This window comes from Ambystoma mexicanum, chromosome 10 (assembly GCF_040938575.1).
Source record: "Ambystoma mexicanum isolate Mex_15411 chromosome 10, UKY_AmexF1_1, whole genome shotgun sequence".
Taxonomy (NCBI): Eukaryota; Metazoa; Chordata; class Amphibia; order Caudata; family Ambystomatidae; genus Ambystoma; species Ambystoma mexicanum.
The window spans coordinates 848,112,263-848,135,543 of record NC_090932.1 but is presented as its reverse complement, the minus strand read 5'-3'; the positions used below and the strand labels follow the sequence as shown (position 1 = coordinate 848,135,543).

At 45.3% G+C, this 23,281-nt stretch overlaps 1 protein-coding gene across 5 annotated transcripts in view; it reads left to right on the top strand.

Annotated features, from left to right (window-relative positions):
* GOLIM4 (golgi integral membrane protein 4) overlaps positions 1-23,281 on the top strand; it is a 508,200-nt gene that overhangs the window by 297,472 nt on the left and 187,447 nt on the right. For 3 of the 5 annotated variants that reach the window (XM_069618500.1, XM_069618502.1, XM_069618503.1), the window contains 2 exons: positions 11,694-11,767; positions 18,672-18,784. In XM_069618500.1, the coding sequence (XP_069474601.1) occupies positions 11,694-11,767; positions 18,672-18,784 (187 nt within the window). The remainder of the gene's footprint in view (positions 1-11,693; positions 11,768-18,671; positions 18,785-23,281) is intronic. The other 2 variants (XM_069618504.1, XM_069618501.1) reach the window with 1 other exon arrangement.

The window sequence follows — 23,281 nt, the reverse complement described above, 5'->3', positions numbered from 1 at the left end:
TTTCCAGATGGCTCTCCGGCTGCATCATGCACTGTCACCGGTTGGCAAACCGGCCATTGCCTGGCCATCCGAGAGCCCATTCAACTAGAGCGATCGCTGCTACCACGGCGTTCCTGTCTGGTTTGCCCCTGCTCGACGTGTGCAGGGCTGCTACGTGGAGGTTGACGCACACCTTCACGAGATTTTACTGCCTCAACCGGGATTCCAGGGAGGAGACCAGAGTCGGCCAGGCAGTGCTGCGCAACCTGTTCACTTGAAGGTGAGCCTGGTGAGGAGGTAAGAAATGCTTAATGTTGAGTTGTTGTAATGCTTAATGTTGAGCCTTGCCACCTCCCGTGGTTGTGCATGTGTGTACTGCTATGTATTCTTATATTCATGATCATGTGAATCCATGCCAGACCCCATGCTGGGGAAGGAACAAGTTACTTGCCTGTAACTGTTCTCCAGCATGGGTCTGGCATGGATTCACCTGTGAACCCTCCCGCCTACCCCTCTGCGGCTCTTCTCTTGGGTCTACTGCCAGTTTATGTGCTACCAAATCTGATGACTGCCGGAGGAGGGGCTTAGGTAGAGAGCAGTCATTGGCTGGTGGCAGTATGACCCAGAGACCAGTGATTGGTTATTAGTAGAAAGACCGTTCAGAAACTGATTTTTTCTTTACCGTGGATTCCCAGCCTGACGACGGGTAATATTCATGAGCATGTGAATCCATGCCAGACCCATGCTGGAGAACAGTTACAGGTAAGTAACTTGTTCCTTCCGCTGCATCTTTTTCTTCAATCTAAGGTACTGTGAAAACCCAACCGAGAGAACTTACCTCTCACTGCGAAAGTGCATGGAACTTTGGCAACTTGTAGGCCTAGTCAGCTTGTGACCCGACATAAAAACTTTTCTTCTGTGAACTACTTCTGAGAACCGTGGAAAAGCCTTTCCTTTTAAACTACCAGAACCGTTTTCTTATACAAGACTTGTTGGGGAGAATCAGAAAAAGGATTGGGGGTGGGGGAGCACAAGAAAGATGGTAAAGAAAATTCTAATTCTCCACCACCAAAAGAGGGCCGCCAAAGGAAGCAATACAGGTCTAGTGAAACCTCTGGGCCAAACCAGAGGGAGGTTACCAGAAAACCCAATTCCAGAAATTCTTTAGTAATGTGTGGTTTGTGGGTCTAGTGACCATGTGAAAGGGGATCCCAGATGCCCTTCAGGTGTCCACACTGTCTCCTTAGCCTTCTTTCCTGAGAATGAGGCCCCAATGACAAGTGCTCACTTTCACCTGCTAGCTGAAGAAACCATTGGAGTTCAAGCTAATGTTTCTTTGTTGTCCTTGGGTCTGTGGGAATAATAGAATATAGATGTGTGTAATACCATACATAACAACACAAAAGAATATTACAAGGACAGTGTACTTGTAGATGGCCAGGAGACTCCTGCCATCAGAGACACTGGGGCCAGCATTACAGTGGTTGAGTTTCTTCAAACCGGAGGATATAGGTAAGGCGCCCAAAGGTCCCACTAAACTTGCTGGAGGCCCTATCCAAATGGTTCCCATTTTGCCACCCCTTATCCAATGCAATAGCATGACTGTAAGCATTCCTGTTAGTGTGCAATACCAAGTACCTGGGAGGGTCCTGTTGGGTAATGACTTGACAACTCTTGGAGTAGTTTCCAGTACCCCCAGGCCTCCCAGCGAAAAGAAACAGAAGCTGACAAGATTGGCCAAACCTGCTCTGAAAACTAGGACTTCCCCCAGAGGACAGTCCCTTGTCACCCCAGTGACCCCATCCCCAGCTATGGCTGAGTGGGTGGACAAACCAACTCCTGAAGAGCCAGCTACTGGTGGGATAGAGCTGGAGGAGGTCCTTCCCTGTATAGAAGATCTGGATCCTAGCGACCATCCTGAGCTGCAGACTTTGCTTGCAGAAGGCAGACGCTCTAGGGCAGATTTCAGCAGAGGACAAAGTGTCCCACTCTAGACGGTCTGAGACAACAGACAGCTTCCCAGCTGGAAGGGCAAGAGCCAGGGAAGCATAGAATCTATTGGGAGGATGGTGGTCTCTACAATGAGCCTACAGAGTCTACACCAGGGGACTTCCCTTTACTAGTAGTACCCCAGGAGGTTGGCCTCAAGCTCCTACAACTAGCAAATGAGATCCCTCTGGCTGGTCACTCGAGTTCCAAGACCAAAAAGATGCTTTCTCTGTACTTTTACTTGCCCAAGATGGGTGCAGATGTTGATAAACATTGTAGGTGCTGCCACACCTGCCAAAAGTGGTTCCAAGAATGTGGCACCTTTAGTTCCCTTCCCAGTGGTGGGAGTTAATTTTGAGAGGTCAGGGATTGACATTGTTGGTCCCCTAGACCCTCCAACCTCCTCAAGCAACCAAATTATATTGGTTGTGGTAGACCATGCTACTAGATATCCTGAGGCAATACCGATGAGAACTGTTACTGCCCAAGTATTGGCTATTACCCTTCTTGGTATCTTTACCAGGGTTGGGTTTCCTAAGGGAGTTAGCTCTAACAGATGGTCACATTTTATGTGATATGATACGATATGGCATTTATAACGCGCCTATACACAAGTGTTTCAAGGCGCGACAAGGCAAAGGGGGGGGGACAAAGGGAGGACAGATCATGATCCTACTAGGCCAGGTGTCATTCAGATCACGCAAGTGCATGGGAAGGGGGGAAAGGAAAAGTGTGCAGGGGGAAAGGAGAGGGGAAATTGCAGTACATGGGAAGTGGGATAAATATGACAGCTAGTGACAGTGCAAGGAAGTGCAGACGTAAGGGGGGGACTGAAGGGATACAGAAAAAAGGTCCCCAAGTGCAGGGGTTGCCAGGGAGGCAGTGCGAGTGGGTAATTGACGGGGCCTGGGCCAGAGATCAGAAAGGGAGGCCAGGTAACCAGTGCAATTTTAGTCAGGAATTCAGCAAGGGAGGGGAGGAGAGAAAGCAGAAGCAAAGAGGAAGGTTTTGAGGTGTTTCTGGAACCGGAGATGGTTCTCCTCGAGTTTCAGGGAGGCAGGAAGGTTGTTCCAGAGAGAGGCCCCTGCCGAAGACAGTGATCTGCCACCAACTCATTGCTTGGAGAAGCGACTGACCCTAAGGGAGTTGGAGGTAGATGAGCGAAGAGCTCAAGAAGGAAGATATTTAGGAAGAGAGTTGAAGGTATTGCAGCCCCAGACCCCAGAAGGCCTTGTGTACAATGCAGAGGGTTTTGAACTTAATCCTCGCAGCCACTGGGAGCCAGTGCAGAGATTTCAGTCCTGGAGAGATTCGATCCCTGGGCTTGAGGCCAAGGACAAGTCTTGCAGTCCTGTTCTGGGTAAGTTACAGAGGGCAATTTATGCAGATGTTCCACTACATATAGACTATGTGGGAAAACTGGAGTAACTTACAAGTTCTCAACTGCCTACCACCCACAAACAAATGGGCTGGTAGAGGGGTCTAACCAGACAATGAAGAGCATGATAGGTGCTTTAGAGGAACCCCTGAGAAGAAAGTCGGACCTTCTACTGCCATGCCTTCTATTTGTTTGAGAGGTGCCTCAAACTGGAGTAGGTGTCTGCCCCGTTGAGCTCCTCTATGGTCATCCTGTCAGAAACTCTCTGGCCCTGATCAAAGAGGGGTTGGAGAGTGCGGCCATCCATGTGTCACTGACTATGTACTAGGCCTCAGGAGGAGGATGTTACTCGTGATGAATGAAGCAACTGAAAACTTAAAGCTGTTCAGGCCCTGGCAAAACATTGGCATGACCAGAAGGCCAACATGGCTTAGATCAGTTAGTACTAGTTATGGTTCCTACAAGGCAGAGAGCCTTACAGGATAAATAGTTTGGACCCTTCAAACCTGTAGGCAATTCTGGAGAGGTTCATTATTTAGTGGACTTGGCCAACTCAAAGGAGGCCTGTAGGGTCTTTCACACTAAACTCCTGAAGGCCCATGTCTCTAGACCAGAACTAGGATATTTGCTTCTAGCCTCTGATCAGGAGGAGGAGGAGGAGGAGGAGAGTGAACTTCTCTGATTTATCAGGGGAGGCCCTTCAGATGAGACAATTGAAGGAGTTAAACCCTCTTCAGATCAGACTCTGCAGCAACAGGAGGAGTGCAAAGCTCTGTTAAATCAATTTGCCTCCCCGTTTTCACTGACACCAGGCTTGACCCCTTGAGGCCAGTTTGATATACTCACTGGTAACAGTCTGCCTGTCAAAAGCAGGGGCTACAGACTATCTGATCATGTCAGAACTCACTCAAAGGAAGAGGCCAACAAGATGCTTGACCTTGGGGTTATAGAGCCATCTACCAATCCCTGGGCTAGTCCCGTTGTGCTAGTGCCCAAAGCAGGAACCAGTGAGTTAAAGTTCTGTGTGGATTATAGGCCTCTGAATACAGTCATACAGACTGATGCCCCTGCTTTACTAAGAACACATGCGCTGGTGGATAAACTTGGGGCTGCCAGGTGCCTCGGTACATTTGACTTGACCTCAGGCTATTGGCAATTAGCACTGACAGACCATGCCAAGGAGAAAACGGCATTCTCCACCCCAGGAGGCTTATACCATTTTAGGGTTATGTCTTTTGGACTAAAGACTGCACCTGCTACATTCCAAAGGATGGTGAACCAGGTTCTAAATGGGTTGGAGGACTTCTGCTTTGCATTCGTGGGTGACATTGCAGTGTTCAGCCCCACTTGGGTAGACCATCTTCACCACCTAGGATTTGTATTGCAGGCTCTTGAACAGGCCCATCCGACCGTAAAGGCAAGTAAGTGTGAATTGGTCAGAGCAAAGTAGTCTACCTTGGGCATAAGGTAGGAGGAGGTGAGATTAGGCCCTTGTCCAGTAAAATACAAGCTGTACAGGACTGGGCCACCGGAATTTCATTAAATTATGGGAGGATAGCTTCTCTCCTAAATGTCATCTTCTCTTCAAATTTTCCTAAGGTCAGATGAAATGAAGAGTGTGCCAAGGCATGTAAAAGGCATAAAAAGGCCCTCTGCAAAGCTCCAGTCTTAAGAGCTCCCGATTATAACTAATCCTTTATTGTACAGACAGATGCCTCAAATACAGGTATAGGTCCAGTCTTAAGCAAACTGGATGAGCAAGGCAGGGAACACCCTATTTGCTTCATCAGTACAAAACGGAAGGACCGTGAAACAAGGTGGGCAACCATAGAACGTGAGCGTTTTGCCATTGTGTGGTCATTGAAGTTTAGGCCTTACTTGTATGGTTCTACTTTCCTTTTTCAAACTGACCACCAACCCTTGAGATTGTTAATGCAAATGAAGGGGGGAAAGTCCTAAATTACTTAGATGGTCTACCATCCTCCAAGGGTTTCATTTACCATTGAACGTAGGTCAGGATGCAATCACCAAAATGCTGATGGTCTCTCCAGGAAGCATGAACGACTGGAACACAAGATTCAGCCTGGAGTGGATTAAATCCTCCTGTCCCTTACTACTTTACCTGCAAAGAAGATCTTCAGCTCCCCTAGACTTTGCTCAACTAACATTGGCTGTCCTGGCTCCATGAGAGACTCTTCTACCTCTAACTTTGTGTTTTTACCTTTCCCCCAGGAAAGGGCTAATTTACTTGACATTGGAAGCTTTTAAAAAGTATTTACTGTTTATGAATTATTTGTTAACCTTTATTTTATTCCCATATTGAACCTTTGCACCAAACTCAGTATTGCTCTAAACGTGGCAGTCATAAATCAATGTCCACAGTGTCCTAGCTATTTAAGTCACCTGAGGGTGTAGGACGTGTCTGTGTGCCATCCCCAATGGGTATCATCTGATTTAGAGAAACGAAGAGTGTGTTTTGAAGTGTATTATAATCATTCCATGTTTTGCTCCCTTCCGAAGGAGGCTTATATAACTGACAGTTAAATTAATAATTGTTTAATCAAGAATCCTTGTGTGTTTATTTGAATAACTGTCACTGTGAAACTCTGCGTTACAACCCTACTGCCCCAATGGCCATCAATAAATAGTTAGTCCTAGTGGTGTCTTGTAAAATAAAAAGGCCTATACTTAAATTTTGTTTAAAAAATCGCCAATCCTTAGAACTAAATACAAAAAGAGTGAGGGATGGGGTTCACAAGAAAGAAAAAAGTGTTCACAAATGATATGTCAGGATGTGGTAGCTGGGGGTCCCCCTTCCCCACGTTTTGAGCACGGTAGAAGGCAGGACTCTAGAGCATAGCACACTCTCGAGCCTTCCCAGAACGAGACAACAATTCTGTTCTCAGGTATCAGGACCTTCAGTGGTTAAGTCTCTTTTCTACAAAAAGTCTCTCGTCTCCGAGGACCTGATGGGTTCCAAAAATAACAAACAAAAAGTTCCTTTCCAGTGTACGCTCGGGGAGGACTTCACCCCTGGCCCCCCTCTTCCAGGCTCAGAGCCTTCTCGAATGTTTGCCTTTTTCTGTCGGGTTCACTATGGCATTCAAATGTTGTTGGGTGATGGTTTTTCACCCCTGGATCGCCCTCTTCCGGGCATGGATCCACCAAAATATGTCTAATGGTATCGGGACCTTCAGTGGTTCAATATGTTGCTTCAGAGGGCCTGGTATATTCCTGATTGTACTTGGGTGATGATTCTTCACCCCTGGGTCCCCCTCTTCCGGGCTCAGACCCCTCTCGAATATCAGCTTCCCTCCATCGAGTTCACTATGGCTTGTATTGAAACGATTTCTCTGTTGCATTTACTTGTCGATGGGTTGCTGGTTTTTCACCTCTGGACCCCCCTCTTCCGGGCTCAGACCCTTCTCAAATAGCAGCCTCCCTCTGTCTGGTTCACTATGGCTTGGTGTCCAAAAAAATTTCACGTTTCGCATTCACGAGTCTTAATGTCTTTTTAAACCGTTTACTGTGGACATCCCTCTGCCGGGTTCACTCTTGTCAACTTTTGCCTATCACACAGTTCTTCCTCTTTTCTCACTATGCCGGATGCATCTCCCTTGGTTTTCCAATTATGTGCAGGTCAAAGACTTTAGACTGTACAGGGGGTTTTGCTAGACCCCTGTATGACCACTACAACCTTTTCCTTGTGGCTCTCCTAGGGCCTTCTGGTACCGGTAGTTTCAACAAACATGGGAACAACTAGAGTCTCTCGAATGAACACCCACGTGGTGCCGGACCCCTCTGCAGCTGGGTTACCTTAATGTTAACGTTTCTTTGAACTTCCCTTAATTTGCTATTTGTGGTTTTCTTTCAACACAGTTCAGTTTCTTATCAGCTCTTCCCTCATCTCACCAGCTGTAATGAACCGGTTGCCTTTTCTGGTGTGAAGGCCGGTACCACAGTAGCAAGCGTCTATCCCTGTTCTGATTATCCGTGTAGGCGTGTACCATTGACATCTGCTGCAACACGTGCTGACAATTGTTTGCGGTCCTACGACTCCCTCCACAGAGGCTTCACGAGTCTGAGATGGAAAGGGCAAGGTTGCTTCTCTCCTTGTCACCCCTCCGTTCTCACCGCCTTTCTCCTCCTCTTGAACTGCCGTGCTTGGGTAGCGGTCTCGTTGTACGGTCTGCCTTGCTCGTAGTGTGCTCTCGTGCTCCACCTTTTATCCCTGTGGGGAAGGGAAAGGGCCATCCGGTGTGTGTGATTCTGGTCAATTGCCTGACTTTGCCAGACCTTTGTGTTGGGACATGTCAGGTAAATGGCTCTGGTGTTAGTCCGTTGTCTTCCGTGATGTGCGAAAGTGTTCATGTTGGAAAAGGGAGAGGGGGGGGAATAGAGTGTCTGAGTATCCTAGACGACAGGCTGGAGAAAAGGTGTTATAAGAAGGGGGATACAGCGTCTCACTCGTTGTGTCCCACCTCCACTCCCTGAGAAACCCTCATCCAGGTGATCCTCCCGCACTGGTTCACCCCCAGGAACTGCATCCAATAGCGATGGCCATGTCATGGCCACCAGGATTACAGATCCCCGGGGACTAGTAAGTGAGATACCTTCAGGTTTCTCACATTTGGGCCCCCTCTCACTGCTCACTTGGAATTCTCCCTGGGATTGAACAAGAGAGCTTTCATATATTGGGAGAGACTGGGCCCCTTGACACTTGGGGAGCTGTATAGGTATGGCCACCCTTCAACATTTAATTAGTATAAAGAGAAATGTTCCCTTCCAGAGACTGAACGCTTCTGCTACACGCAAATCAAGCACTGGATTACCAATGGCAAAGTAAAAAAAGGCAGGAACCAGGGCACTTACTGGCCTGGAACTCCCGATACATGATGCGATGAGGGTTAAAAAGATCTCAAGTTGGAAGAGGTGTAGAAGCTCCCATAGATAGTCAAATGGGAGCAAGAGCTAGGGATGGACATATCATGGATATCGTGCTAGCACATCTGGACAAGAGTGCATAAAAGCTCCAAGTGTACGCTGATAAAAGAAGGCTCAGCGCTCTCAAGGCTTCAAATTCTCAAAAATATATGTACCAGAAGTACAAAAAATCATCACCTTCCTGAAACCCACGAGATGTCAGGGAGATAGCTGCCCGGCACAGATCATTAAAGATGCTGCCAGAGACCTAGCCCCCTTCCTAACAAAATTAATCAACGTCTCCTTCTCTACAGGCATTGTACCCAGCAACCTGAAGGAATCCTGGGTACTTCCACTACTTAAAAAACTTTAGATCCCACTATACCCACAAATTGCAGGACAATCACAACGGTCCCATTCTTGCTGAAGATCTTAGATGGGGTAGCATACCTGCCAATCCAAGAGTATTTAGAGAGGAACCAGCTCTTGGGTACTCGACATTCTGGCTTTATACCTCGACATGGGACCAAAACGGCCCTGATTGACTTAAAAATCCAAATTGACGAACTCAAAGCCAAACGAAGAATAGCAATCCTGCTCCTTCTGGACCTACCGGCCGCTTTTGACCTGGTGGACCACAGAGTACTCTGCGACTGCCTCGCCAAAGCAGCCCATTTCTCCCAGTCGGTGATCACATGGATCGACTCATTCCTCAACAGGACCATGCGAGTCTTCTCGCAGACTGCAGCAGCTGACCCTATACCCATCACTTGTGGAGTGCCACAGGGTTCGTGCGTCTCCCCCACACTGCACAATATCTTCACAAAGCCTCTATTTGACCAACTGGACCGTCTGGGTGTCACATACACGAATTACGCTGATGACACAGAGATCCTCCTCCCTCTTACAGGCATCTATGACACAGATGTGTGACTTGTGAATGATATCTACCTCATCATTCAGGCATGGATGGCCATCCATGGCCTCTGTCTGAATGATGACAAAACAGATCTTCTGCTGCTAGGTTCCCCAGCCAACATCAACAAGATAAGCCCCAGCTATGACTCTTTCAATATAGACGGGAATAATATCTGTGTGGCCAAAGAGGTTTTACCTGGACGCCACCTCCAACTTGCACAAACAAGTCAACGCAACAACCTGAGCCACTGCCTACACAGGCAAACTAATAAGGGCCTGTGGCCCACTACTCTCAACAGAAAGTTGCTTTCTACTAGCCAGAGCACTTTTACTGTCCAAACTGGATTGCTGTAATGGACTCTACCTGGGGGCGCAAGTAAGTTTGTCATCAACAAACTGCAAATTCTGCACACCGCACTTGGAGCCAGCCTTAATCGATCAAGAAGAGAGCACATCTCAGCAATAAGAAGACAACACAAATGGCTCTTCATAAAGGAAAAAATGGAGCTAAAAACCCTGTGCCTTACCTTCAAATCCCTGAATAACACAGCGCCTCCCTACTTAACAGAAAAATTCACCCTCCGATCTGCCACGCATACCACCAGATCGGCGCACACGCCCCATCTACTGGTCCCAAGATCCAGATTAAAAAGATCAGGAGGGAGCAGCTTCCCCGTCATGCCAGCTCAACTGTGGAACACCCTCCCACCTGCTCTCAAGACAACCCAGCTGTTCTCCAACTTCCGGAGAGGTGCCATCTCCTCGCTGATTAGCAAGAACTAACTGAGATAAGGAACTCCCACTCTTCATCTCCACCAAATTCACTGATCTGCCTATTTCATGCCTCTCGTCTATTTCAATTGTATTTCCATGTTCAAGTGTACCACCTTACTCAACCATAATCTTGCCATTTTGTATGTACACCTATGTAAATCCAACTATTGTATGTACACCTATGTAAATCCAACTATTTTATGACCACTATGTTGTCCACCTATGTAACTTCAATCGGCCTATTGCATATATCTGTAACCTGTCTTACCATTGTGACCTAATTGCTCCCATATACCTCAGGGTCAGGTGTGCTATAGAAATAAAATAAACAAACAATTATGTCCTGAGGAGTCCTCTAAGGTGTTCAGCAACGTGGTGGTCCTTTCTTCATCTTGCTGGGGTTGTCTGGTGCAAGCAACCGGCTCGCCAGAGTAGGGAACCACCGACTAGCTGGACCTAAATCCCAAAGCCTAAAATAACCTCCGCACCAGCTACCCCTAGACCCTCTCTGATGTACCCAGATGCATAGTAAGTGAGCCCAGCAGATTTTGAAGCCTTGTGTGGTTTCTGAGTATTGGGGTGATTTATCATACCAGTTTCTAGCCTGTACCTCTATAACCCTACCACTCCTTTGCCTGCTCGAGTTCTGGCCAAGGATCTCCCCTTCAGCTTTTCCCTAAGGTGATGGGAGTGGGAGAGAACCTCCTAAAATCTTGCCTTGTTTTGTTTTTGACTTCTTGAGACACATCTACATGTTCCTTTGCCAACACTTATTCATCCTTTTTAAAAGTCTTAACTACCTGGAAGTGTTTAATTCTTAGAACCTGTAACTCTTAGGGCAGTAGACCCCATATCCTTTTAAATACAGGCTCTTATTTTCATGACCTTATTGTGTTTATTTCTCTTTGTTACTTAACTGGGTATCTTGTGATAATGTCCCTACATATGTGGTTACCGTACATAATTTTGCTGGGAAATGTTTGTGGCAATATTATATAGGTTACAATATATATAGGAACAGATGGAGCAGAGGTTGCGTGGGTGTCCCCAGCATGTTCCATGTAATAAGGTCTCTGCAGAAAACAGCAGTTTTTCAGAATTGTTTTTGCATGGCAACATTTTTGCGGGGACATTATCACATGGAACACTTACCTGTTCTGTTTTATTACGTCCATTGTCTTTTTTCACCTGCTTTACTATATTAGTGTTCTATGAGTCTGATCTGACTGACAAAAGTAAAGTGTTGATTCTATGTAACTGGAGCACCCCAAGGTGAAATGTACATTATTAATAGTGTATGTGTAGTCCTTTACTTACCTATGATTTTGATTGCTAAGAGTTTGTTCGAGGCCTAATAAATATAATTTTATTTTTATACATTCTGCCTTACTCGAATTATTAAGAGTGCTCTATGTATGCTTAACTCTACCCTTCACCACCCCCACGCTCGCCTAAGTCTATCCCTTACTGCTCAGTCACACTATCTTGATAGTTTGGCTAGACATTTGTATCCTTTCATTTTCACCAGACTATGGTGGCTTCTCAAAAAATCTATCCTACCTCTGTGTAAAAACATTTTTATTTAGTAAAAGACCATGAAACAGTATGTAGAGCTTTCTTCATTAAAATATATTTAACCTACCGATGTTTCCTTGAAAAACAAAAGCAACTACTTGCATGAATTTGTAAGTTCTATATAAATAAACATGTATTCTCTAATTGGCCGCTGCAGGCAGCAATCGCATTATGAACACATGGACCACGATATAGTGCAAGGTGAAGAAGAACAAGTTATTCAAGAAGGAGGTAAGGCACGTTTGTTGTCTATACACAGTTCTTTGATGTGCCATACTCTCATCATGCAGTTGTATGCATTCCTATGTTTGCTTTGAAAAGTAGGGATGTATTTGCTGGATAACATTAATCAGTTGGTGTGTGCGAGATTAGTTATATTGAATTTGAATTAAAACGTTTTGCAGTGGCTTTGTCCTCCAGTTTCAAAAAACAATGTCTAACAATACATACAGATCGAGGGGGCCCGCTTAGGTCAGTGATATTTTAAATTTGATTGGAAGTTATCATTGCAAATAAAACATTTCAGTTGTGATCAGTGGCAATAGTGTGTTTTCTTTTTGTTACACAAAAATACTAAATTGATGAATCGATGGGTAGCAGCTTTGACTGAGTGTCACCTAAATTGTGTACATCAACCTTTCTATGAGATCTTAAAAACCTGTTGGGCGTGATTCACTTTCAAATGTTCTCATTGAAACGACGTTAGCTGCACACGTTAGGACAGTTTCCCAGAAAGGATACTTCGTACAGCTGTCAAACTGGTTGCCATTTACTCAGAAAGTGGATGCAATGAGCACATGTTCACGTGCGACCTTATGGCATCCTCGATTGCAAGAGGTGGGCACACCTTCTGTTAGCTAAATATGGTGGTCAAGGAACCAAAATAAACGCCACGCTGCTTAGACCAACTCCTACTGTTTCAGTTCAGTCACAACACTGAACTCATTAGCACATTTCAACATAACGGGACATTTCAGTAGTGAAATTCACTCACTGACTGTTATGGCTCTACGTAGTTGTCACTCTGAAGCCTGATATGCCTGTGACATTCATTCAAGAGGCCTGTTAGGGAGAATTCTCAGAAGAGTGCTAATTCCCTTCTACCTTAGAGACCCCCAGCTTTTTTTGTTGGACTTTAGGACTTGTAATGTTTATCCTGGAGAGAGTGAGAGAGTGAGACCTGTTTCCCACTCTTGCATGTATTTTTCTGTAATTTGCACACTGTTTCTTTTGGTTTTGGAGTCTGACAAACTCCATAGGCATCCTCTTTTTACATTGTGACAGTGTTGGGGAGAATTCTCAAAAATGTGCTAATTCCCTCTACCTTAGAGACCCCCACCAACTTTGCCTGGAGAGAGTGTGACCCCTTATCCCACTCTCGTATTTTTATGTGTTTTACCTTTTGTGTTTCCTTTTGGTTATGGAGTCTAACCAACTTCATAGGGATCATCTTTTTCATTTTTCTTTTTCATTTGTGTCACACCACCCTCCTTGCAGTGACACTGGGAAGCCTTTCAGGCTTTCCCAAGGGTTAACTACCTTATCTGGGATAAACTACTGTTTCCCAGAACAGTGGAGTGCAATTGACTTCACTTAGGCCTGTACATTTCTAGACCCCAGCACAACCTATCTTCCTATAGAGTGCTGGAGGGGTTACCTAGTATCCCCTGTGTCTAGATACTCCTGTAACAGTCAAATGTTACCCTTTCCTCTCAGAATGGCTGGTGGCAGTAGTTTTACAACAAACTACCATGATTTTTCCAGACCGCAAACTATTCGTAGCTCTGGTAACGTTAAATCGCTGGAACCATGTTTTTCAAGATGGCGCCCAGCCATCATTGCTAAAATGGTTCCCGGTCTTCGTTTTTCGCCATGTCTTTGTGGAAAGGTCCTTCTAGAGTTTTTCTCTGCACGCCAAACGAGGTCTGGTCTCTTTGTTCATTTGCCTTTGGCGGGCTTCAGGAGTGAAACCCGCCTCTGGCTCCAGAGTGTCTTGGGTAGGCAGGAAGTGTGGGAGGTGCCCGAAACTCCCTGTGCTTAGTCTCCTAGGAGATCCAAATGCACTCTGTGGTGATTGGCTGGCTTACTGTCCGGCAAGGACAGCCACCCGGCTGGGTGAGTGGCAGCTAGGCTGAAATTGATGGGAGAGAACTGAATAAAAGGCGAGTCTCTTGGCTTGGAAGGCAAAGTCGACCACTGGACAAAGGAACTGAAGAAGAGCTTGAAGAGGACGTCTGCTGCAACTCCTGGACTGTTGGTTTGCCTGGTGAAGCCCTGCTGCCGGTCCGAATCGTGAAATTCGCATCGACAGAGAAGCCCTGCAAAGGACGACTTCTCCCTTTGAGTTGGTAGGACCAATCAACTCCCAAGTAAATCACCTGGACACCCATCTCGGAGCTGGATGCATTTCCTCAGAGCGCTGCAGGAAAACGTAGAGCCAGGGAGAGGGACACCAGATTGTGTGCGTTACTTGCAAGCTGGCCGAAAGTGTTTGGAAGAGCCTCCGGAATCCCACGACATCGGACTGACCGAGCCTGACTGCCCTCAGCTCAGTGTGGGACCTCAGAAGCAAGGACACAGTCCACTTTGACAACCAGGGACAGCGTTGTTACCAGTGCGGTAGCTGAAACACAAAACAGCCACTGAAATTGAAGTTTGCCAGTTGCAAGCTTTTGACTGTCCCACTGCAGTGCAGGAGTCCGCCGATGTCCTCCTTCTTGTTCCCACGACTGAGGCCCAGGAATAGTGAGATCTGCAGGAACTGCCAGGAACAGAAGTCATCGGCTGCATCTTTTTCTTCATTGTAAGGTACTGTAAAACAAGACTGAGAGAACTTACCTCTCACGGTGAAAGTGCTTGAAATTTTTGCAACTCGCAGGCCTAATCAGCTTGTGACCCAACATATCATTCTTCTTTTCACAAACTACTTCCAAGAACTTGTGCAGTGACTTTTTCGTGTATTTATCAGAACCACTTTAACCTACCAAGACTTTAGCCCATTGACTTTGGCCTAGCCTATTGAATTGAATCGACTCTTCTGGTGAATATCTACACTGTCTAAGAATAATTGTAATCAATAATAAGTATTTAGCCAAGAAACCTTGAGTATAAGTTTATTTGAACACCTGTGATTGTAAACCTCTGTGTAACACCATTACTGCTCACATTCCCCTCTTGAGATAAATCTGGCAGCTCAACACGCTACCACAACTGTGTAGTAGACTTATACCAAATGTGGGTTTGCTTACACCTGTAGTCATAGTTGTGTATAGTGTTCCCAGAGGGTACTGCATACAAACATTGCCTTACACACAGCACCTTCAGTGAAGTGGCACAAGGAAGTCCTTCAGATTTCTTAAAGGTTTAAATACCTTCTTTGTTAAACTACTGTTTCCAAGAGCAGTGAAGTGCAGTTGACTTACTTACATTTGTAACTTTCTAGACCCAGCACACACTATCTTAGAATAGGGTGCTGGAGGGGTTACCTAGTATCCCCTTTGTCTAGCTTCTCATGTAACATTTTTATGTTACCCTTTCCTCACTGAATGGCTGGTGGCAGTGGTTTCGTTTTAACTACCATAGTATGCATTTACTGCAGGCTGCGTTCGCAGCTGCAGTAAAGCACCCAAGGGTGGCATTTTTTTGTCAAAACGGCCCTGGTCTTCTTTCTTCGACATTTCTTTGTGGAAAGGTCCTTTTTGAGATTTACTCTGCGCGCCAAACCATGTTTGGTCCCATTGTTCGCTTTGCCTTTGGCAGGATTTACGAATGAAGCCCTCTTTGGCTCCAGGTTGTCTTGGGTAGGCAGGAAGTGAGGGAGGTGCCTGACAATCCCTCTGCTTAGTCTCCTAGGATACCCAAATGCACTCTGTTGTGATTGGCCGGCTGACTGTCCGGCAAGGACAGCCACCCTGCTGGGTGATTAACAGCTAGGCTGGAATCAATGGGAGAGAACTGAATAAAAGGTGAGGCTTTTGGCTTGGAAGGCAGTCGACCACTGGACGAAGGAACCGAAGAAGAGCTTGAAGAGGACATCTACTGCAACTCCTGGACTATTGGTTTGCTTGGTAAAGCCCTGCTGTAGTGTCGAAACGCCAAGTTCGCATCGACAGAGAAGCCTCTGCACGGACGACTTCTCCCCTTGAGTTGATGGGACCAATCAACTCCAAAGTAAGCCACCTGGACATCCATCTCGGAGCTGGTCGATTTTCCACAGAGTTGCTGCTGGAAACTGTATAGCCAAGGAGAGGAAAACCAGATTGTGTGCGTTGCCTTTAAGCTGGCCAAGAGCTCCAGAAAGATCCTCCGGACTCCCAGCCAGCAGGAATGACTGAGCCTGAGCCCCCTCAACAGAGTGCGGGACACCAGAAGCAAGGAAAGTCCATCTCAACAGCCAGGAACCGCGGTGTTGCTATTTGCAGTGGACACGAGGAGCTGAAACGCCAAACGGCCACAAAGTGAAGTTTGCCAGTTGCGAGTTTGCATTGCAGGAGTCCCCCGACGTCCTCCCTCTTGTCCCCACAACTGAGGCCTTGGAACAGTGAGACCTGCAGAGCTGCACAGGAACAGAAGTCATCTGCTGCATCTTTTCTTCATCTTTAAAGGTACTGTACAAGGTCTGAGAGAACTTACCTCTTGCTGTAGAGTTGCTTGCATCTTCTACGACTCACAGGTCTAATCAGCATGTGGCCCTACATTTGATTCTTCATTTCTTCAAAGATTTCTGAAACATTGTGCAAAGACTTTTCCATTTACCTACCAGTGCTTCATCCTATATAAGACTTTTGCCCATTGACTTTGGCCTAGCCTATAGTAGTGAATGACTCTCTCTGGAGGGATCCAAACGTATTTGCCTGCTTAAGAAATATATGTGGTCTCTTGTATGTTCTAGATAATCTTTTCCTTTGACTTATTACTATGTTTATAAATGCAACAGTGATATATTAATGTCCCCAGCACCCTAGCAAACGAAGTCACCTGAGGGTGTAGGTAGTGTCTGTGGGCCATCCCAAAAGGGTATCTACTGATTTAGAGATATTAAGAGTGTATTTCATTAAGTGTATTTGAGTGTTACTGTTATATTGCTCCCTTCTGAAGAAGCCTTATTCTAACTGACTGATGAATACATTAATAATTGTTTATGCAAGAAATCTTGAGTGTAAGAGTTTATTTGAATACCTGTAACTGTAAATATCTTTAACTCCACTACAGCTCACATTGACCCCTCTTGAGATAAGCATGGCTGCTCAACACGCTACCAAAACTGTGTAGTACAAGCTTATACCAAAGGTTGAGTTCCTATATCTGTAGTCTGAGTCGTTTGTAGTGTTCCCAGAGGGTACTGCATACAAACTTTGCATAACAGACTTGATGAAATGGAATATCCTACAACTATCATTCATAGATGGGATCAATACCGTGAAAATGAACACCTTACCCAAACTGTTATATCTGGTACAAATGATCTGGACGCCAACAACAATAATTTGAGAGCTAGAAAGGCAGATATGGAATTGTATTTGGTGCCATAAGAAAGCAAGGATTAATATTAAAACCCTACAGGCAAATAAAGAAGATGGGGGGGGGGGACTGGCTCCTCCCTTGTGGAAAACCTACTACGGGGCGGCGCAAATATGCTGTGTCAAGAGATGGCTAAACAAGGAGGATGACACTAGGTGGCGGCTAACTGAGTTATCCCTACGGCAGCCATTCACCCCCCAAGAAATAATCGCTTTACCGCCGTCAAATATTGACCCTCTTAAAGAAGGATCCCATTATAGGGAATACACTAAAATGCTGGCATCAGATGGCCTGGGGGACTGAAACCGATGTTGAATGAATTTCGCCCTGGTTTAGTCTCGGGGCACTGCTAGACATAGGAAAAGAAAAGCAGACGAAGTTTAGACCGATGGAGGGCTGGCGTAAAGTTCACATTATGGATATTTATGGTACAAACACACAGATACTGTTCTCAGAGATAAGGGCAACATTGGACCTCTCCTCAGTTGAGTTCATCCAATATAGAGCACTTGTATCGCTAGTTAACTCCTTAATTTTTAAAACCACACATGCTAGTGAACAGTTGACCTATGAATCCGTACTGGTAAGGGACATCACCAGCTTTCCCAAAATTAAGGTGTCCTATATATTGGGAATTCCAAAAATTTTTGGGCAGAAATGCAATCCCTGCTTCCCAGTGGTCTGAAGGCCTCGGTTTTCATTTGGGCACTGAAGACGTATATTCCTGCTTCACACTGGTTAGGGAGAGTTCCCATGGATTGAAAAATGGGGAAATACAATATAAATGAATACAGCGTGTATTACACCATGGTGTAAGGCTCTATGCGATGAAACTGATGAACACCTTCATGCTGGAGGGGATGGCGACAACTGGGCACTATGGAGCACTTGCTGTGGACCTGCCCCAAGATCCAATCACTCTGGGAAAGAGTTTGGTTGAGCATCTGGCTGATTCAGGGCTTCACGCCGACCAAATCCCCTATTCAATACTGTTTGGGCTGGAAGTAGAGGAGTGGCGTGAGGACACTCTGGTAAGGAAGCTTATGCACATCATGCTATTCACAACCTGCAAAAGCCATCATGATCACCTGGCAGGATAAGCTACCAGATGGGGCATTATGAGAAAGCCTTCTGTCTGACATGTTCCATGAGAGACAGGGATACAGGCATCAGGGGTTCCCCAGATCTGACAAGATATGGGAACTCTTTGGACAATATATTGAATGAGTATACTTCCTGCGACAAAGGGGCTTTGTGCGAGTACAATAGCACCTTCTCACAAATATTTAATCATTCTTTCAAACATATGCAACCGACTATTTCCTAGCATTAAACCTAGGCGATGAGATTGTGGTTTGCTCTGGTATTTGTATTTTTAATTGGGGGGGCGGGGTGACGAAGGGGGAGCGTTTCACTGGGATAAATGTCTTTGAATTGAATGGGCGCTCAATGTTCTTGTCATGTATATGATGTTTTCCCATGTTGTTTATCGAAATACTAATAAAATGGTTAATAAATGTTGACTTTCTAAGGTCTATAGGGCAACAGGTTTGAGAATCTCAATTATTTTGTAACATGAATTTGTAGTGAGCCATCTTCTTTATTCTACTGAAAGCAGCTTATGAAAAAGACAACCAGCATCAGGATGAAGGTGAAGAATTGGACGATGCCAATCATGCAACCGAGCAACAGGAGCCATACGAGAATGCAGAGAACGACCAACATGGTGTAAGTATACCACAAATGCCTAAATCCATGTCTATACTCTTTCCCTAATAATTTATTTTGTAATTTAGGTCTTTTAGAAGGTAGTTGCAGCACCACCTCCCATTTACAATTACAGTGCTTTGTGCATTCTACGTTTTAAAAAGGATGGCTGTGTGTTGGGGAATGGACATGCATATTGCACCCTTTGCTCTCTCATCTCATTCTATTTTAAAATTCTGGCTCATTTGGGCCCTCTGTCCCCAATAGAGTAATGGACACTGCAGCTTGTTATCCTCCCATCCAAATCTAGAGGCGTCTGAAATAGTCTAAAATATGGTCAATGTTAGTATGAGTGTTGTGACAAATTAAAGGAGCACCAGGCCCTGTGTGCAATATGTACTTGGTGATTGCAAAGTACAGCCCCAAAAATATTTGTCCGTTCTAAAGATCTGTGGTAATTTTTATGTTCCCAACATGCTCCTCGATTTTATGCAAAGCAATCGGGAAGCTTTGTTGGTGTCATGTTCTCATGGGGGATTTCGAAGGAGTACAACATGAGTGTACCAGACTGTTATTGGAATGAAATCCTTCTTTCAAAAAAATGGATGGTTATTTTAAGTGTTGATAACGTGCTTTGCTTAGTAAGACAAGTACAACGTTATTTTAACTATAGTATAGATCATAAGTGATCATTAGAAAAGGAAATTGTGACATTTCAACAAACGAAGATGTGAAAACAAATGTAGTGCAATTTAAAACATGTATGCTTTTTACTAGATTATTTTGCCTCGCAACAAACCTGTTGTTCGTTTTTAAAAATAGTGTGCTCAGATTAAAAAAAATCTGTTTCTACTGGAGTGCAATGTTTAATTTTGTATGCTGGCTGCTGATTGCACAAACACTAATCATTTACAAAAAAACTAAAGGAACAACAATGCTGTAGACCCTGCAGCTTGTTTTTCTAGTCCCTGTCAGAACCCTAGCACACCCTACAGAGCCTAGCCCAGTTCCTTAAACCCTCCATGTTGAGGATAATTCTAATTTATGTGCTAATTCCCTTTCAACCTTAGGGACCCCTAGCTCTTTTGGTGGACTTTTTAATTTTAACCCTTGCATGATTGAGACCTTTTTCGCACTCTCTCATATTTTTTTACCTGATTTGGATTATGTTTCCTTTGTTTTTGGAGTCCGACATTCTCCATAGGCATCTACTTTTTGTATGGTGCAGCCACAGCACCTTTAGTGCAGTATCGCAGATAAATCCTTTTGAGTTCTCATAATGTTTAAATACCTTTTCTTGTTTTACCAATAATAGCAAAGTGAAATTGAATGTACTTACATTTTCTCTTTGTAGGTCAAGCACACACCATTTTATGAAGAGTGCTGTGAGGTTACCTAGTAGCCCCTTATCCCACTTACTCATGTACACATTTTTATGTTACCCTCACTACTTTAAATGGCTGGTGGAAGTGGTTTAATTGTCCTACCATTGTGCCTTTCTACCGCAGGCTGAATCCTCAGCTGCAGTATAGCACCCATGGGGGACCATTTTGTCAAAATGGCTGCGCTTTTTTTGCCATGTTCTGTTTGTGGGGACTTTCTTGGGTTTTACTCTGCGGGCCAAGCGAGGTTTGACGCCCTTTGTTCATTTTGCTTTTGGCGGGCTTCAGTCCTGAAACCCGCTTCTTGCTCCAGTGTGTCTGGGCAGGAAGTTAGGGAGGTTCCCGAAATGCCCCTGTCCTTTGTCTCTAGTAGTGCTTGAATGCAACCAGTCCTGACTGGCTGTCCTTTCAGGACACCCACCCTGCTGTTTGAGTGACAGCCTAGGCTGTGTATGAATGGGAGAAACCTGCTTAAAAGGCGAGGGTTTTGGGACTAGAGCAGAGTCGACCACTGGGAAGAACACCTGACAAAGAAACCATGAACAAAGCTTGCTGGATCCTCCTGGACCTTTGAATTGCCCGGTGAAGCCCTGCTGCTGTGCTGAAGCTCCTTTTTTCTGATCGACGAGAGAAGCTCCGGAAGGGATGACTTCTTCCCTTGGGTTAGTGGGACCAACTAACCCTGAGACTAACTCCATTGTACCATCTTCCCCGACTGGCTGTACTTCTTTGGTGCTGCAGGAACTGGGTGCCAGGGGTCGAGAAATCCATAGTTGCGTGCAAAGTCTGCAATCCGGCCAGAGTCTCCGAAGGACCTTCCAGAAGCAGGACAACCAGAGCTCCATTCCCCTCACCAGAGTGCAGGACTCGAGGAGTGAAGGAAGCCCAACCGGTATCCAAGACTGCAGTGTTGCTGTTTACCGCGCGCTGAAACCGTGAAGTGGCGCTGATCTGAAAAGAGCCCATAGCTGCCGACGACCTCCAAATTGCTGCCACAGGAGTCCTCCAGACGTCCTCCCTGTGGTCCCCACCGCTGAGGTTCAGGAACCCAGGATCTGCACCGCTGCAACAGGACAGAAGGCAGCTGGACCACTCTTCTTCAAACCAGAAGTACTGTTCCGACTTGGGATACTTTCAGTGTCTTTAGCTTTGATCTTCTCAGTTGAGACTTGCAGTAGCTACTTTTGTTAGAGTTGATTTCCGCTCTACCCTCCACAAGTATAACAGCTTGTGACCCTACAGTGATTTCTCACTTTTAATCCATTGACTTCGGAGGTGATGACTTTTGTTTAGACTGTTATTGTTGGGAAAGGTTTTCTCTAGACTTCATTTGAAGATTTAAGTATACTCGGATAGCCTGAGAACCTGTTTAACCTTTTTTCCTTCCTTTAACCTTTCCTTTCTGCAACCTCAGAAGCTGCAAAGTGTATTAGTGATATATAAATGCCATTACTATCCTTGTGAATGAAGTCCCCTCCGGGTGTAGGAAGTGTGTCAAAAAGCATCTCTAAAGAGTATCTACTAAACTTATGCTGATTCCGGAAAAGTATTTTAAAGTAGATTTGATTGTTACGTATTTTGCCCTTTTTAAAGAACGCTGATTTAAAAATGTATGTGAAATATTAAATAAATATTTATAACTGAAACCTTGAGTGTAAGTGTTTTGTATTTACAAATTTCATTGCTACAGCTCACATTTACCCCTCCTGAGAAAACATGGCTGCTCAGTCAGGTGCTTTTTCACCCCAAAAGGAAGTACCCTGAACTGGTAAAGTCCCTCAGGTGTTGGAAATGTTGCCTTCTCAGGGATATTTGTCTATACCCTGCAGTGATATCAAAGGTGCTACGGTACTTGGAAGCACCTAGCTTGTGCACCAACTAATCTGTTTGTGAAAGAGGGTGACCATCTGTCTTGGTTACAGCATTCAGAGCTCTATAATCCAGGCTAAATCTCCAAATTCAAAATCAAATTTACCTCCTTTTGGTATCGGAACCACTGGACTGGACCAAGTAATGCTAGAGGGCTCTATCGTCCCAAGATCCAACATTTTGTTGACCTCTTACTTGATGTGGGATTGCACTTTATCTGGCTCCTACTTTGGTAGGCACATTATCTCCAATATTAATGTCATGTTTGTACCAAGCTGTCAAACCTGGAGTGAGTGAAAACTAGGGGGGAAATTGCCTACACAAAGTTTTCTCCTCGCCTTGTTGCTCAGGTCTCGGTTGAGGGGACAATTTGAAACCCTAAATGGATCCATAAGATGGACTGCCTTGGAACAGGTCAGAGAAAACTTCTGATTCCTCTTCATCCCTAGCTGGAGCCAGAAGCAGGGCACCCACTTCAACCCTTCAGGAGGTCTCCTAAGGTCCACTATAAGGTTTATCTCACCAAGTGTTTCCACCACTTTGCAAGGACCCGACCATTTATCCTGCAACGCTCTAGGCATTATGGGATTCATAATTAGGATTTCTTGACCTGGAGTGAAATTAATGAGATAAGTGAAGCCTTCTGGTCATACCAATGTTTGCCCAAAGCCTGAACCGCCTTCAACTTATCACTGGCCTGGGCCATCAGTAAGGCCATCCCCTTCCTCAAACCAAGCACATTGTACACTACATTGGTAGTGGCCGCAGGAGAGGGCATTTCCTATTTTTCCTTGACTATAGTAAGTGGTCCCCATGACAGGGTGCCCAATTAGAGATTCAAACGGGCTGAAGTAAACCCCTTCTTGAGGTACCTCTCTGTAGGCAAACAGCCAGCATGGCATCAGGAGATCCCACTTTTCCCCTCTGGGGCTTCTCAAGATCTTCAAATATGCAATTAGGCCATTGGCTTGTGAATTGTTAGGACAGGATTTCTATAGTCTGGCCTGGTGTACAGATTTGTAAGAGGCCAACCTAGCCAAACTAGTTCAAGGCAGCTAGGCTAGTGGTCAAGGCTAAGTCTCCGGAACAAATTTAAACAGGCAGTTATAAACATACTTCTGATGCTTGTGAATCTGCTTCGAATCACATGCTGTGCATATAATCGGACATCTAGTGGTAATTGCAGAGTATTGCATCTTTTTTTCGAAGATCGAAAAGGCACGTCGACATGGCATGACTGTAACGCTATACCTAACGTGATGTGTAG